This window comes from Amblyraja radiata, chromosome 37 (assembly GCF_010909765.2).
Source record: "Amblyraja radiata isolate CabotCenter1 chromosome 37, sAmbRad1.1.pri, whole genome shotgun sequence".
In the NCBI taxonomy this organism is placed as follows: domain Eukaryota; kingdom Metazoa; phylum Chordata; class Chondrichthyes; order Rajiformes; family Rajidae; genus Amblyraja; species Amblyraja radiata.
The window spans coordinates 22,379,291-22,397,732 of NC_045992.1; the positions used below are offsets into that span (position 1 = coordinate 22,379,291).

Below are 18,442 nucleotides of genomic sequence, written 5' to 3' on the forward strand. Positions count from 1 at the left end.
TCCTACAGAGCTGCATCTTGACCTCCTGACTCTTATAATGTATGCATCTAGCAATGAAGGCAAGGAATGTCTCAGTTTAAAAAACGAGCAATTGGGTAAAAAGTTAAATAACACAAATCCAGACAAGAGAAATCTTATCAACCGAAGACAAAACCCTATCGACAAGCAACCTTATCACTGTTCAGCAAAACACTCACTACAGCTCCTCTTTTCAATCCAATGTTCAATCCAATAAACTAACTAATGCAAACATGGGCTTGTAAGGCCCAATAGTATAAATATATTTCCGATGATTAATTGTTTTCTTTAAAACCCCAATACCACCAAGGGAAATTCTTGTATGTGAATAATCGGCCAATAAACTTATTTATTCATTCATTCATTCATTCATCATTGTTTAGTTTCAATTATTTAGTGACTGACAAAGCTTTTCCAGAAACTGAAAAATCCACCTCCAAGCCAACTAGTAAAGCAGAACAATGTTGAAGGAATAGAAAGGGTGAGTGAACAGAGACATTTTTCCCCAGTGCAGAGGAATCCAGAAGTAGAGAGTATATGTTTATGGTGAGGGGAAACATTTAATAGATGTTTAACACGTGGGCTGTGGTGATGGAACACAGAGAAATGTGACATGTTGCATTTTGGGATGTCTAACATGGGCAGGACCAAACAGTGAATGATAGGGTATGAATGAATGGTAGAGCAGAGGGATCTAGGAATGCAGGTGCATAGCTCCTTGAAGGTGGAGTCGCAGGGAGACAGGGTGGTCAAAGAGGCTTTTGGCACATTGGCCTTCATCAGTCAGAGTACTGAGCATAGGTTGGGAGGTCATGTTGCAGTTGTATAAGACGTTGGTGAGGCCACATTCAGAGTATTTTGTTCAGTTCTGGGCACCATGTTATAGGAAAGATGTTGTCAAGTTTGAAAAGGCACAGAGAAGATTTATGATGATGGTGCCAGGATTCGAGAGTCTGAGCTATAGGGTGAGTTTGAATAGGCTGGGTATCTATTCCTTGGAGAGCAGGAGGATGAGAATTAATCTATAAGAGGTGTATAAAAACATGAGAGGAATAGATCGAGTAGATGCACAGAGTAGGTGAATCGAGGACCAGAGAACATAGGTTTAAGTTTAAGGGGAAAATATTTAATAGGGATCTGAAGGGTAACTTTTTCACACAAGGGGTGGTGGGTGTATGGAACGAGCTGCCATAGGTGGTAGCTGATGCAGGGACTATCCCAATGTTTAATCCCACTGGTGGCCGACTAGGAAAAGGGGAGATGCAGCGAGACCTGGGTGTCATGGTACACCAGTCATTGAAAGTGGGCATGCAGGTGCAGCAGGCAGTGAAGAAAGCGAATGGTATGTTAGCTTTCATAGCAAAAGGATTTGAGTATAGGAGCAGGGAGGTTCTACTGCAGTTGTACAGGGTCTTGGTGAGACCACACCTGGAGTATTGCGTACAGTTTTGGTCTCCAAATCTGAGGAAGGACATTATTGCCATAGAGGGAGTGCAGAGAAGGTTCACCAGACTGATTCCTGGGATGTCAGGACTGTCTTATGAAGAAAGACTGGATAGACTTGGTTTATACTCTCTAGAATTTAGGAGATTGAGAGGGGATCTTATAGAAACTTATAAAATTCTTAAGGGGTTGGACAGGCTAGATGCAGGAAGATTGCTCCCGATGTTGGGGAAGTCCAGGACAAGGGGTCACAGCTTAAGGATAAGGGGGAAATCCTTTAAAACCGAGATGAGAAGAACTTTTTCACACAGTGGTGAATCTCTGGAACTCTCTGCCACAGAGGGTAGTCGAGGCCAGTTCATTGGCTATATTTAAGAGGGAGTTAGATGTGGCCCTTGTGGCTAAGGGGATCAGAAGGTATGGAGAGAAGGCAGGTACGGGATACTGAGTTAATTGATCAGCCATGATCATATTGAATGGCGGTGCAGGCTCGAAGGGCCGAATGGCCTACTCCTGCACCTAATTTCTATGTTTCTATGTTTAAGAAACATTTAGACACGTATATGGATACGACAGGTTTGGAGGGATATGGACCAAATGCAGGCAGGTGGGACTAGCGTAACTGGGAACAAGTTGGGTGTGGGAAAGTTGGGCCAAAGGGCCTGTTTCCATGCTGTATCACTCCATGACTCTAAACCTGAGGGGACAATATTTTCACATCGAAGGTGGTGGGTATATGGAATGAGCTTCAAGAAATAGTTGAGGAAGGGACTATAACAGCTGGACTCAGGGTAGGCGCTGCCGTCAGGAGAGAACCCGGCAGTGGTAGAGGACAGGCTGGTGGAGGATGCCTGAGGTCGGACAGGCGTGTGCTGGACGCACCGCCAAGAGAACATAGGGGAACCCGATGTGAGGGGCCGCCAAGAGAACATAGGGGAACCGGCGTGGGGGGGCCGCTGAGAACAAAGGAGGACCATTAGGGACCAAATGGAATACTTTGTAATTTTGTTGGCACCCTATATGTGGCGATTCTTTGCATTCTTTTGCATGCAAAACAAAGAATCTCACTGTGACATATCACATGTGATAATAAAGTAATCATTCATACGTTCAAATAGCAATCCAAGATAATGTGGGCTTTGGTAGAATAAAGTTTAAAGCAAAGGGAAACGTGTCAATTAAAAAAAAAGCACTGGTCACATGCAACAGCACCCTTTTTGGCTTCTGTCAGAAGTCTGGATCCAGCTGAGCAGAGATAGCCTTTGGGATGATACCTCATGGAGATTGAGGTATAAACAGTTAAATGGCAATACAATAGGACAGGCATGACAGGGACATATCATGGAACAATTTAACTGCTAAATTGTGAATTTAACTGCTAAATTGTTCTTCCCAATATCTTTCAGTTGATCTTGTTTTCATTGCTGCTATCTGTTAGCAAAGGAGTTGTTTCAAACGTTTCTTCATTTTCCTCTTTTGTAGCTTCAGAGTGGCAGTTTTGTTCAACCTGGGGGTGGCACAGTGGTGCAGCGGTAGAGTTGCTGCCTCACAGCGCCAGAGACCCGAGTTAGATCCCGACTACAGGTGCTGTCTGTACGGAGTTTGAACACTCTCCTTGTGATCTGCATGGGTTTTCTCCGGGAGCTCTGGTTTCCTCCCACACTCCAAGGACATACAGGTCAGTAGGTTAATTAACTTTGTATAATTGTAAATTGTTGTGTGGTGGATAGCTTTAGCGTGCGGGGATAGCGGGTCAGTGCGGACGGTGGGCTTGAAGGGCCTGTTTCCGTGCTATATCTCTAAACTAAAAAAAGTTATCCTGTCTTTCGTCCACTATATTGAGGATGGAGATGATCACACAGTAGATGGTGTTGGCCAGTATGAAGATCAGTATCTGCAGTCAGTGCCACACTGGGATCTTCATCTCACTCAATTGGCTTCCAAGGATTTGTCCAACCAGGTAGTGGTATTACGGATGGCAAGATGAAGGTGCTGAGAACACAGGAATGCTGTACCAACATTCAAAATCAGGTGAATAAGTGTAAATCCATGACACAATTCAGTCTTACCTCTTCCAAGTCCCAGTCAAGAAGATTCTTCACAGGAAATATTGTGGAATCCAGGCTGTTGTCTTTGCTTCTGGATACTTTGTTAAGCTTGCTAACGTGGAAGATTCCTCCAAATACATCATCTTCCTCATCCTCTTTGTCTTCACTGACTGAAGGAATGATAAAAAAGATAAGACACAAAATGCTGGAGTAACTCAGCAGGACAGGCAGCATCTCTGGTGAGCAGGAATGGGTGACGTTTCGGGTTGAGACCCTTCTTCAGACTGATGTCAGGGGAGTGGGCGGGACAGATGGAATGTAGTGGGAGACAGTAAGACTAGTGATACTAAAGGTTCATCTTGCATCACTCTCATGTAGAGCTGCCCCTCCCTGGCTGGGAAAGGGCAGGCCAGCCCCAAGGTTGCTCTGATGTGCGGTAAGGTCATGGCAGTTCTGTCCACCAATTCCATTAACCAACATATTCCATATTCTTAATTCTTCACCGAACAAAATCTGTACGCCAGTGTGGGTTTGGGACAGTATTTTACTCCTGGCACTTGTTTTGTACAAACTAAAAAAACAAATCCCTCTGATAGCGATGAGAAAGGCAAGATTTCTGGAGCGAAGGAATGGGTGACTTTTCAGGTATTTTCAGAAAATAAAGAAAATTAAGGAATATTGATGGCAGGGGAAGCGAGAAATGGGTGCACATCCAGATGGGATGGAAGAGTGGTGAAAAACAGAGGGGGGAGGGAGGTGTTTGCAGCTTAGTTGCCTAAAATTGGAGAATTGCAGAACGCACTAGGGACTTTAGAAAATAGGTGCAAGTGGAGGCCATTCGGCCCTTCGGTGTGATCATGGCTGATCGTCCCCAATCAATAACCCGTGCCTGCCTCCTCCCCATATTCCTTGATTCCACTAGCCCCTAGAGCTCTATCTAACTCTCTTTTAAATCCATCCAGTGATTTGGCCTCCACTGCCCTCTGTGGCAGGGAATTCCACAAATTCACAACTCTCTGGGTGAAAAAGTTTTTTCTCACGTCAGTCTTAAATGACCTCCCCTTTATTCTAAGACTGTGACCGCTGGATCTGGACTCGCCCAACATTGGGACCATTTTTCCTGCATCTAGCTTGACCAGTCATTTTCTAATTTTATATGTTTCTATAAAATCCCCCTCATCCTTCTAAACTCCAGTGAATACAAGCCTAGTCTTTTCAATCTTTCCTCATACGACTGTCCCGCCATCCCAGGGATCAATCTCATGAACCTACGCTGCACTGCCTCAATCACAAGGATGTCCTTCCTCAAATTAGGAGATCAAAACTGTACACAATACTCCAGATGTGGTCTTACCAGAGCCCTATCCAACTGCAGAAGAACCTCTTTACTCCTATACTGAAATCCTCTTGTTATGAAGGCCAACATTCTATTAGCTTTCTTCACTGCCTGCTGTACCTGCACGCCAACTTTCAGTGACTGGTGTACAAGGACACCCAGGTTTCGCTGTACCTCCCCCTTACCTAACCTAACCTCATTGAGATAATAATCTGCCCCCTTGTTTTTGCCGCCAAAGTGGATAACCTCATATTTATCTATATTATACTGCATCTGCCACGCATCTGCCCACTCACTCAACCTGTCCAGGTCACCCTGCAACCTCCTAACATCCTCTTCACAGTTCACACTGCCACCCAACTTTGTGTCATCCGCAAACTTGCTAGTGTTGCTCCTAATTCCCTCTTCCAAATCATTAATATATATGGTAAACAGTTGCGGCCCCAACACCGAGCCTTGCGGCACTCCACTCGCCACTGCCTGCCATTCTGAAAAGGACCCGTTCACTCCTACTCTTTGCCTGCTGTCTGTCAACCAATTTTCTATCCATGTCAACACCCTACCCCCAATACCATGTGCTCTAATTTTAGTCACCAATCTAACTCCACTATCTTCAACATCCCTATCTAGCTCTCTCTTGAAAGTATCCAGAGAACCGGCCTCCACCGCCCTCTGAGGCAGAGGATTCCAGACACAACTCTGAGAGAAAGTGTTTCCTCATCTCCGTTCTAAATGGCTTACCCCTTATTCTTAAACTGTGTGGCCCCTGGTTCTGGACACCCCCCAACATCGGGAACATGTTTCCTGCCTCTAGCATGTGCAAACTTCGCCATCCTGGTAATTAACCTTGTGAACTTACGCTCCACTCACTCAATAGCAAGAATGTCCTTCCTCAAATTTGGAGACCACAAGTGCACACAATACTCCAGGTGTGGTCTCACTCGGGCCCTGTACAACTGCAGAAGGACCTCTTTGCTCCTATACTCAACTCCTCTTGTTATGAAGGCCAACATGCCATTCGCTTTCTTCACTGCATGCTTACTTTTATTGACTGATGAACAAGGACCACCAGAACCCTTTGCACTTCCCCTTTTCCCAACTTGACACCATTTAGATAATAATCTGTCTTCCTGTTTTTGCTACCAAAGTGGATAACCTCATATTTATTCACATTAAACTGCATCTGTCATGCATCTGCCCACTCGCCCAACCTGTCCAAGTCACCCTGCAGTCTCATAGCATCCTCCTCATTGTTCACAATGCAAATTTGCTAATGTCACTTTTAATCCCATCATATAAATCATTAATGTATATTGTAAATAGCTGCGGTCCCAGCACTGAGCCTTTTGGTACCCCACTAGTCACTGCCTGCCATTCCGAAAGGGACCCGTTAATCCGTACTCTTTGTTTCCTGTCTGCCAACCAATTTTCTATCCGTCAGCACTCTACCCCCAATACCATGAGCCCTAATTTTGCCCACTAATCTCCTAAGTGGGACCTTATCAAATGCTTTCTGAAAGTCCAGGTACACTACATCCACTGGCTCTCACGTCCATTTTCCCAGTTACAGCCTCAAAAAATTCCAGAAGATTAGTCAAGCATGATTTCCCCTTCGTAAATCCATGCTGACTTGGATCCAGTTACTGCTATCCAAATGTGCCGCTATTTCATCTTTTATGATTGACTCCAGCATCTTCCCCACCACCGATGTTAGGCTAACTGGTCTATAATTCCGTTTTCTCTCTCCCGCCTTTCTTAAAAAGTGGGATAACATTAGCGACCCTCCAATCCACAGGAACTGATCCTGAATCTATCGAACATTGGAAAGTGATCACCAATGCATCCATGATTTCTAGAGCCACTTTCTTAAGTCCCCTGGGATGCAGACCATCAGGCCCTGGGGATTTATCATCTTTCAGTCCCATCAGTCAACCCAACACCATTTCCTGGATTTCCTTCTGTTCCTCCGTCACCCCAGATCCTCTGGCCACTCGTACATCAGGAAGAGTGTTTGTGTCCTCCTTAGTGAAGACAGATCCAAAGTACTAGTTCCACTCATCTGCCATTTCCTTGTTACCCGTAATAAATTCAACGTTTTCATTCTTCAAGGGTCCAACTTTGGTCTTAACTTTTTTTCCTCTTCACATACCGAAAGAAGCTTTAACTATTCTCCTTCATATTCTTGACTAGCTTACCTACGTACCTCTTGAAATGTAACCCAACCCTCTGACTTCCTGCTCATCTTTACTATGTTGTACTTCTCTTTTATTTTTATACTATCCCTGACTTCCCTTGCCAACCACGGTCGCCTCTTACTCGCCTTGGAATCTTTCTTCCTCTTTGGAATGACCTGATCCTGCACCTTCTGTATTATTCCCAGAAATACCTGCCATTGTTGTTCCACTGTCATCACTGCTAAGGTATTGTTCCAGTCAACTTTGGCTCCATAGCCCCCTTTGTTCAACTGTAATATCGACATTTCTGATTTACCCTTCTGCCTCTCAAATTGTAAATTAAAACTTATCATATTATGGTCACTACCTCCTAATGGCCTACCTCAAGATTCCTTATCAAATCCGGTTCATTACACTACACTAAATCCAGAATTGCCTTCTCCCTGGTAGGCTCCAGTACAAACTGCTCTAAGAATCCATCACTGAGGCACTCCACAAACTCCCTTTCTTGGGGTCCAGTACCAACCTGATTTATCCAGTCTACCTGCGTGTTGAAATCTCCCATAACAACCGTAGTATTACCTTTACAACATGCCAATTTTAACTCTTGATTCAACTTACACCCTATATCCAGGCTACTGTTTGGAGGCCTGTAGATACAATACAATACAATACCTTTTATTTGTCATTTGAACCTCACATGAGGTTCAAACGAAATTTGGTTTCTGCAGCCATACAAAAAAAGAACCAAGACACACACCAACACAATTCAATTCACATAAACATCCATCACAGTGAGTCTCCTCCTCATTGTGATGGAAGGCAAAGACTTGTCTCTCCCCTGCTCTCCATTCCTCTCCCGAAGTCGAGGCCAAAGCCCCCGGCGGGCGCTAGCAAGTCCGCGGCCACTCAAAGCCACGCCGGGCGATGTAGGGCCCTGCCCCGGGTCTTGATGTTGGAGCCCCCGGCGGGCGCTAGCAAGTCCACGGCAATTTACAGCCGCGCCGGGCGTTGTAAGGCCCCCCTCCAGGTCACTCTCAACCCCACAATTCGGGCGGGAGAAGTCGCCGTTGTCGGTGCCCCGCAAAGCAGTCTCCCACCGGGGACCCGCGAGCTCCCGGTGTCACCATCCACCGGAGTCGGGTCGCAGCAGCTCGCCCCCGCAGCTCTCCACGCTCCGAAGCTGGCTAGCTCCACGGAGGTAGGTCCGTAGGTCCACAGCTCCACAGGCTCCACAGCTCCACAGGCTCCACAGCTCCACAGCTCCACGGAGGTAGGTCCACAGCTCCACAGCTCCACAGGCTCCGTGACTTGAGCCCCCAGGTCACTCCGGTTGGAGGCCGCTCCACGGCGCTAGGCCCCAACGGCAACGGAGATCCGACAGGGAAAAGGTCGGGTCTCCATGCAGGGAAGAGATTTAAAAGTTTAAAAGTTTCCCCCACCCACCACACATACACATTTAAAAACTCATTACAAACTAAACCCTCAACAGGACAAAAAAATAAAAAATACAGACAGACTGCAGAGGCCGCTGCGACATCGGTCGCGCCGCCCATTGGGGTCTTTTTACCCTTACAATTCCTCAGTTCTATCCATACTGACTCCACATCTCCTGATTCTATGTCACCCCTCTCAAGGGACTGAATTTTATTCCTCACCAATAGAGCTACCCCACCCCCTCTTTTCAAAAGGACGTAAACCTTGAATATTCAGTTCCCAGCCCTGGTCCTCTTGCAGCCATGTCTCTGTAATTCCCACAACATCATACTTGCAACAACATGTTTATGAATGTGCGAAGTATAAGAAATAAAGTACCATGTTTACATATCAGTTGAGCTGCTGCAAGTAAGAGTTTCATTATTCCTTTTTGGGCCATATGACAATAAAATATACTTGCCTCTGGCTCTTGAGTCTTGAGTCCCTGACTCAATGTTCATATCTCAGTGGGACAGGCAGCATCTCTGGAGAGAAGGAATGGGTGACTTCTCCCAATCCTTTTCTCCAAAGATGCTGCCAGTCCCGCTGGTTACTCCAGCATTTTGCGTCCATCTTCGGCTTAAACCACCATCTGCAGTTCCTTCCTACATGCTTAGTGTTCATACCATTAGATTACTTGATTACCTTTTTGAGTACTTTTGGGAGGGGGGAGGGGCTGGCGTTCAGGTGGAAGCAGCAGCAACTGTCAGGTGTATGCAAGGTGTTGGAGGCACAGCGGGAAGGGTGATGTCAGGCAGAGCCATAGTGATAGGAGACTCGTTAGTTCGGGAGACGGGCAGGAGTCTGTGAGAATAGCGAGACCAGGATAATATACTGCCTCCCTGGAGCCAGGGTCCAGGATGACTCCGAGGCTGCAGGACATTCCCTGGAGTGTTGAACTCAGGGCATGGATAGGTACCTGCAACAGGAATTATAGAGAAGGGTTACTTAAAGTTAGAGAAATCAATAGCCATACTGCTGGGTTGTAAGCTGGTCAAGCGAAATATGTGCTATTTTTCCGATATGCATTTATAAAAGTGTGATAATGAGAGTTCAAGTTCCTGTTGAAGTGAAGGGCAACTCAAGTAGCAGTAACGAACCCCAGCTGACAAGGAAAATTAAGGTTTTGGTCAGGACAAAAGGAGGTCTTTGTCTGATTTCTGCAGCTCGCATCAAGTGTATCCCTGGAGGAGTATAGGGGATTAGAACACAGCACAGGAACATGCCCTTTGGTCAACAATGTCAATGAACATGATGCCAAGATAAAGTAATCTCATCAGCCTGCACATGATCAATATCCTTCTGTTCCCTGCCTATCCATGAGGGGGGTCTAACATTTTCTTAAATGCCATGATGGTATCTGTTTTCACCACCACCCCTTGCAGCTCGTTCCAGGTACCCACTACCCTCTGTATAAAAAATTTACCCCACACATGCCCTTTAAACTTTGCCCCTCTCACCTTAAAGTCCTTATCTTTCATGTTTATACCCTGGCAAAATGATTCTGACTGTCTACCCTATCTATGCAGTTTATCATTTTAGATACATCTATAAGGTCTTCCCTCACTCTCCAGTATTCTAGAGAGTTAACAATCCATGTTTGTTCAACCTCTCCTTGTAGCTGATACCCACCCAATCCTGACAATATTGGGAGAGTATCAGCTACTCCAAAGCCTCCACATCCTTTCTGTGATGGGGGCGTCCAGAGCTGCACGCAATACTCCAAATGCAGCCTAACCAAAGTCTTGGAGCTATATCATGACTTTCTGACTCTTATATTCAATGCACCAACCAATGAAGGCAAGCAAACCACACATCTTCTTTACCACTCTATGTACTCGTGTTGTCACTTTCAGGGAGCTATGGTTCTGGGCTCCAAAATCCCTCGGTACATCAATATTGTTAAGTGTCTTGGCATCAGAACCTTTGATAGTCAGAATCTTTTTCCCAGGATGGAAAAGTCAAATATTAGAGGGAATAATTTTAAGGTGAGAAGAGCAATGTGCCTATCTTTACAGAAGATGTGCGGGGCAAATTGTTTTAAACAGAGGGCGGTGAGTGCCTGGAACCCACTACGGGGGGTGGTGGTAGAGGAAGATGAAAGTGGCATTTAAGAGACTTTTGGATAGGCACATGGATATGCAGGGAAAGGAGGGTTATGGATTATGTGCAGGCAGATAAGAGTTGGTCTTGGCATCAAGTTTAGTTCAGACATTGGGGGCTGAAGGGCCTGTTCTTGTGATTTTTTCTCGTCTATCAACGAGCAACATTTGACGACCCAAAGTGCAACATTTCAGATTAAACTCCATCCGCCATTTCTCAGAAAATTTCTACAGTTGATCTATATCGCACTGTATACTGAGACAGCCTTCCATATTACAACGAGTAATCTGCACACTAACTAACCCATCTACATTTACGTTCAAGTTGTTTATACTGATCCCTGTGGAACTCCACTGGCTAGATCTCCAGAAGGTTGGTTAAGAAGGTTCAACTGTTGGGTATAAATGCAGGAGTAGCAAGATGGATTCAACAGTGGCTGAATGGGAGAAGCCAGAGGGTAATGGTGGATGGTTGTTTGTCGGGTTGGAGGCAGGTGACTAGTGGGGTGCCTCAGGGATCGGTGTTGGGTCCTTTGTTGTTTGTCATGTACATCAATGATCTGGATGAAGGTGTGGTAAATTGGATTAGTAAGTATGCAGATGATAGGGGGTGTTGTGGAAAATGAAGAGGATTTCCAAAGTCTACAGAGTGATTTAGGCCATTTGGAAGAATGGGCTGAAAGATGGCAGATGGAGTTTAATGCTGATAAATGTGAGGTGCTACACCTTGGCAAGACAAATCAAAATAGGACGTACATGGTAAATGGTAGGGAATTGAAGAATACAGTTGAACAGAGGGATCTGGGAATAACCGTGCATAGTTCCTTGAAGGTGGAATCTTATATAGATAGGGTGGTAAAGAAAGCTTTTGGTATGCTAGACTTTATAAATCAGAGCATTGAGTATAGAAGCTGGGATGTAATGTTAAAATTATACAAGGCATTGGTGAGACCAAATCTGGAGTATGGTGTACAATTTTGGTCGCCCAATTATAGGAAGGATGTCAACAAAATAGAGAGAGTACAGAGGAGATTTACTAGAATGTTGCCTGGGTTTCAACAACTAAGTTACAGAGAAAGGTTGAATAAGTTAGGTCTTTATTCTCTGGAGCACAGAAGGTTAAGGGCGGACTTGATAGAGGTCTTTACAATGATGAGAGGGATAGACAGAGTTGATGTGGACAAGCTTTTCCCTTTGAGAATAGGGAAGATTCAAACAAGAGGACATGACTTCAGAATTAAGGGACAGAAGTTTAGGGGTAACATGAGGGGGAACTTCTTTACTCAGAGAGTGGTAGCGGTGTGGAATGAGCTTCCAGTGGAAGTGGTGGAGGCAGGTTCGTTGGTATCATTTAAAAATAAATTGGATAGGCATATGGATGAGAAGGGAATGGAGGGTTATGGTATGAGTGCAGGCAGGTGGGACTAAGGGTAAAAAGTTGTTCGGCACGGACTTGTAGGGCCGAGATGGCCTGTTTCCGTGCTGTAATTGTTATATGGTTATATGGTTATACGACCAATGTTCAGTATTCAGTATTTCTTTAATATAATTTTCACTAAGTACTCGCATACACAGAGGAAACGAAAAAACGTTGCTCGATCAGTTTCCATTCAGTGTAGTTAATAAAAAAGGATAAATACATAGTGCTTTAAAAATAAATTAAAATTACCATGTCTAAAAACAGAAAGTAGGCTTAAAATTTACAATAGAATAAAAACAGACATTCCGACCGACAGTGGCTTTACAGTGGCTTTACTTTGACAGGTGCCTAACTGTCAAAGTATGGACGAGGTTGAATGTGTTGGTGAGCGATATTTGGGAAGGGGACAGAGTCCGTTAATCAGTCTAATTGCCTGTGGATGTTCAGGAAGGAACTGCCAATGTTCAGGAAGGAACTGCAGATGCTGGTTTAAACCAAAGATAGACTCAAATAGCTGGAGTAAATCAGCGGGGCAGGCAATTTCTGGAGAGAAGGAATGGATGACATTTCAGGTCGAAACCCTTCTTCAGACCCATGCGACCAAATCATTGTGAATCCCGTATATTTTAATCTTCTGGATTAGCCTACCATGAGGGTCTCCCCATGGGATATGTTCCTCAATTGCAGATTGAGCAACATACTTAACGAAATCAAGTGGGCAAAAAGCGGGGCAGGACAGATACGATGAAGGAGAATCCAAAGAAATATTATGTATATTAAAGAAAAAAAAGTAACTAAAGAGATTATTGGGCCCTTTAGAAACCAAAGTGGTCACCTAGATTCTTGATAAATACAGGTGTCAGAGATTATGGGGAGAAGGCAGGAGAATGGTAGGAGGGAGATTGATCAGCCATGATTGAATAGCGGAGTTGATTTGTAGCCTAATTCCGCTCCTATCACATGACCTTATTGTTGAGCTTCTGCTGTTGTAATAATTTAAGTCACGCACAGTGATTAAGATCCAAAGACTTTCTTAGCGTTACAGCATTGGTAACTTCATCGTAGCACATAACTCAAGAGTGAGAGAGAAAGGGCAGAGAAGCTTTCTGTTAAACTAGCAGGCATAGCTACAAAGTATGACATAACATGAGTAGCACTGATCTACATCCTCCCTCTTAAAGAATTAAATGTCTGTTCAAAACCATAAGGCATGCATAGCCATTGATAATAAGCTGAAGGAAAGTCGAACATAGCCCGGGTACCTCATGTTGGGCTTGCAAACACGACCAGCACGTGTGCAATAAAGACCATCTCCGTGTTTCCCCACCGGGGACAGACCCGGTAGCTTCATGGGTGACGGAGATTGAACCAGCATTCCCAGTGATTAAACCGGGGACTGTGGTGGAGGAGGAGGGGTAGTCGCCACTGGCAACGCAGCCGTTCCAGAAGTGGATTGTTGTGCTGGTGTAGGCGGATCAATGCCAACGGACATGGACGGAAGTACGCTTGTACGGTCTGGGTAATATGGAGGTGGAGTGGCTCATTCACAGGCAGGATATGTTGTCTGTTACACCTGTAGGTGCCGCCATCGGCACTGACCAGATATGAGCGTGGCTCAGAAGCAGTTCCAGAAATTACACCGATACGGTCATGGCCTTTGTCAGTTTGCAAATGAACCACCTGCCCCTCGGTTAATGGTGGCAGTGGCCTACTTGTTCTGTCATACCACTGTTTTTGAATGTCACGCTTTTGTTGTAACCTGGACTGGACTTCCAATGGTGGAACCACCTGTGGCACCGTGGCTCGGGTCTGCCTCGACAATAAACGTTGAGCGGGTGAACCCAAAATGGGGTCGCGGGAGATGTTGCGTAAGTTGAGTAGATCCAGGAACACGTCGGAATTAGCTCTCTACGAACGTTCCACGAGCTGTTTGGCACTTGGACAGCTCGCTCAGCTAGTCCATTCGACTGTGGATATTATGGGCTGCTGGTGATTTGGCGAAAACCCTAGCGTGCAGCAAACTCCTTGAAGTGTTGGCTGTTAAATTGACTGCCGTCATCAGATAACAGTATGCACGGAGCTGCGTGGTCTGCAAAATGGCGAGCAAGCTTCTAAACCACATTGTGAGAAGTGGGGCTGCTAAGAAAATCAATGTCAAACCATCCAGAATATGGATCGACAAGTACCAGGTACTGCTTGCCATGCCATTCAAATATGTCAGTTGCCACTGTAGACCACGGGAGAGCAGGAGCCGGATGTGAAAGAAGTGGTTGCATTTGTTGATGAGGTGCCAAACTGTTGCACACTGCTCAGGATGCCAGTCTCGGTGATGTAGTCGGCCATGGCAGGCCAGTAAAACATGCTTCTTGCCCGTAGGACAGTAGCTTTAGCGCCTGGGTGTCCTGCATGGACAACGTTAAAATACTTGCTGTGCAGCGAAGAGGTTGCGGGGTTGAAAACGAACCGGAGCGGCTTTAACGGCCGCCGGACTTACCATCGCCCGCCCGCCGAGGGGTTCAACCTCAAGACCCGGAGCAGGGCCTTACATCGCCTGGCACGGCCTTAACGGCCGCGGGACTTACCATTGCCCGCTGGGGGCTTTAACATCGGGAGAAGAATAAAGAACAGGGGAGAGACAAGACTTTGCCTTCCATCACAGTGAGGAGGTGTTTGGAGATTCACTGTGATGAATGTTTGTGTAAATTGTGTTAATTGTGTGTCTTGGTTTTTTTCATGTTTGTATGACTGCAGAAACGTAATTGCGTTTGAACTTGGGTTCAAATGACAATAAATGTTATCCTATTCTATTCTAACACATAACAGTCGGAATTTGCATAGTAGGCAGTCAGGGTCTCGGATAGATTCAGCGGGAGCAATCTGGACACCAGCCAGGTTAAACTTAGCTGGTTCATAATAAAATCTTCTGGCACGTCGAGCAGCTTCTGTGCCTGCTAGATTAAGAAGAATTGACGCTCGAACATCGGGTACAGCAGTAGGGTGACCAGCTTCAGTTCTTTAAATACGCGCCACCGTTCTGCGAGGTCTTCGTTAAACAACAGGATCTCTGGTTTTCTGAGAGCAGAAGCCATAGTAATATATACCGGAGAAAACAACAAACTAAAATGACAGCAATATAATTAAGCAAGGAATGAGTCCGTGCACTCTGACACCATGTTGAGCTTCTGCTGTTGTAATAACTTAAGTCACGCACAGTGATTAAGATACAAATACTTTCTTAGCTTTACAGCATAGGTAACTTCATCTTAGCACATAACTCAAGAGTGAGAGAGAAAGGGCAGAGAAGCTTTCTGTTAAACTAGTGGGCATAGCTACAAAGTATGACATAACATGAGAAGCACTGATCTACACTTATGAATATTTCTCGTCTGTTTTACATGGAGAAAGTCAGGAAGCTGGGAATGTGGGAAAGTTAATGGCGATGTCTTGAGGATAGTCTGTATTACAGTCAAGGTGATGGTGGATGTCCTAAAGTGCATGAAGGTAAATAAATCTCTGGAGCCTAATCAGACATATCTAATGCCACTGAGGGAATCGAGAGAACAAACTGCAAGGGCTATTGAACTTCTGCAGGTGGACAGTAAAGAGCATGTTGTCTGGTTGAATCACAGCGTGGATCAGGAATCCAATCCACCAAGAATGAAGGAGACTGCAGAAAGTAAAGGATCTTGTCTTGTCCGTCATGGGCATTGACCTTCTCACATCAAAGGATCAACACTAAGCACCGTTTAGTGCACTAACCAAGTAAGGATATATTTGTTCTGTTCCCAGTGCATAAGACAATAAAACATTCGTGATTCATGAATGCCACATGGGCAACCCAAGTGTTGTTTATCGCCATCAGACCTTCACCAACGTAAAAACCAGTTCAATTAATTCTGCATCATGTCAAGTAATGGTTGAAATGCGGGGGTACAGCAAAGGAAACGTTTGCAGCAAGGTGCTGCAGATGTTCTACCAATCGGTGGTGGCCAGTGCCACCTTCTTCGCTGCCGTGTGCTGGGGCAGCAGGGCGAAGGCCGCGGATGCCAATAGGATTAACAAACTCATCAGGAAGGCTGGCTCTGTCCTGGGGTGTGGTTGGATTCATGGGAGGTTGCTCTTCAAACTGCAGAGCATCCTGGACAATACAGCTCACCCCCTCCATGACAAACTCGTCAACCTGAGGAGCAGCTTCAACAACAGACTGGTTCCACCAAGATGCAGGACAGAACACCACAGGAGATCCTTCTTCCCTGTGGCTATCAAGCTGTACAACTTCTCCCCCTTCTGTGGTAGGGTAGACTGACTGACTTCCCTCCTCACAAATCTTTGCACATCCCCCAATCCTTTCCAGTCCTCACTTTAATTTCATTTTTCATGTATTTTGTGTTTTATGACTTTTGACAGATCAATTTCCCTCCTGGGATAAATAAAGTTCTATCATATCGTTTGGTAGGATACAAAATGAGACAACATCCCAGTTGTAACATCAAAGAGGTCACTTGGAATTGGCAATAAATACTCACTTATCAATAATGCCCACGTGAACAAAAATAAATACAGATCTGGAATATTCACGGACTGAAAACTGCAGGGTTGGTTAACCATTGACACAAAATGCTGGAGTAATTCAGCGGCACAGGCAGCATCTCTGGAGAAAAAGAATGGGTGACGTTTTGGGTTGAGAACCTTCTTCAGATGTTCAGACGTTAAGTAGTTGGATAACCAACAACTTAATGAAACATATGGAAATCTGGGCATTATTAATTGATGCAGAGTGCAACAGCCAAGAATTATGTTAAACCATCCCGAAACTCCGTTCAGTCCCAGCTATGGTACAGGATCCAATTTTGAGAAACACACTTCAGGAAGGACCAGCAGACGGGAGTCCAAAGAATTCATTAGAATGGCTGCAGGGCTAAAGAATGACAGTCATGTTCAAAAGTTTCGTTTTTCTCATGAGTGAAGACTAACAACAGGGCAGTGAATTAAGGCGATGGTAAAGGAACCAGAAGAAGCTTGAGAATAGACAAAAAGTAGTGACAATTTTTTACTCACTTCTGATGACAAAGTTTCTAAATTGCTTCAAAAGTAAACTGGACAAATATTGAGGACAAATACTGTGATTTAGGGGGAAGAGGCAGCAAGTAAGAGAACTGTAGTGCATTGCAATAAAGAGTTAGCTGCCGGCCCATGCCACCAGCCTTAATGTTCCATTAATATAGCCACAACAAGCTGGAGACACTCAGTGGGTCAGGAGAAAAGGAATAAGAGACGTTTCGGGTCGGAACACTTTTTCAGACTCCGTCGTCTCATTGTTGCCCTCTCGTTCAAGGCCAAAGTCTTTAATGATGAAGCTTACTCTCGGATTACCTGTTCCGTAGACCAGTTTCCGGAGGTTTGGAGCTGACTGCTGCTGGACGAAGACATCAGCTGCACGCTGGGCTAGCCCTTCCTTCCATTTCAACAAACCTGAAGAGAGGGAAAAGAGCGCATGCTATAATATTTTTTAACACAAACCACTGTAGGAGTTACACAAAATGCTGGTGTAACTCAGCGGGACAGGCAGCATCTCTGGAGATAATAGGTGATGTTTTGGGTCAAGACCCTACTTCAGGGGAGAAGGGTGTGAAAACGGCAGATCAAAGCAGATGATGATAAGGAAATGTAGAATGGTTCATTGATAGCTGAGGTGACAAGGATGGTGACAATCAGTAAAATTAATCAGAAGAACATTGAAAATTTTGCCTGGGCAGCTTTCAACCCAGCGGTATGAATATTGACTTCTCTAATTTCAAGTAACCCTTGCTTTCCCTCTCTGTCCGTCCCCCACCCACGTTCTCTGACTAGTTTCACTGTCCTTCTGACTCATTTTACTGTTTGTTTGCCTCATTGTCACCTTCCCCTCAGCTAACAGTGAACTATTCTCCATTTCCTTCATCATTGTCCGCTTTCATCTGTCATGTTCACCAGCATCTGCAGTTCCTTCCTACACATACACATACTGAAGGTGTTAATGCTGGAACTTTGTAGCGCCAGCAACAGCATCAACAACGGCTGAACCTCCCTGGTGATTGCCAGCCTCCCTAGGGCTGGTAGACCGGATCTCCAACCATTTACCAGCACCAGCGATCGGTTCCTGGGGTACTCCAGCCTTGCTTTAGGCAATCACCTCTCAAATCCCATGGAAGGTCAGGCTTGGGATAGAAATGAATTAAATAATTAAATCAACTATGGCAGGTTACAGGGCGAGGAAAGATTTCCGTGTTTAACTTTTATTGTTTTAATTTTATTTTTAGAGATAAAGCATAAAAACAGGCCATTAAATCCATGCTGACCATCGATCACCCCTTCACACTCGTTCTCCGTTATCCCACTTTCTCATCCACTCCCTACACACTTGTGGTAATTTACAGCGGCCAATT

General features: G+C 45.1%; 1 protein-coding gene across 1 annotated transcript in view; it reads right to left on the reverse strand.

The window, feature by feature from the left end:
* The window catches only part of bms1 (BMS1 ribosome biogenesis factor), a gene marked incomplete at its 5' end in the record, with an annotated part of 100,063 nt that overhangs the window by 55,188 nt on the left and 26,433 nt on the right, over positions 1-18,442 (reverse strand). Inside the window, 2 exons of the mRNA XM_033012868.1 lie at positions 3,531-3,679; positions 17,391-17,489. Of these exons, the coding sequence (XP_032868759.1) occupies positions 3,531-3,679; positions 17,391-17,489 (248 nt within the window). The remainder of the gene's footprint in view (positions 1-3,530; positions 3,680-17,390; positions 17,490-18,442) is intronic.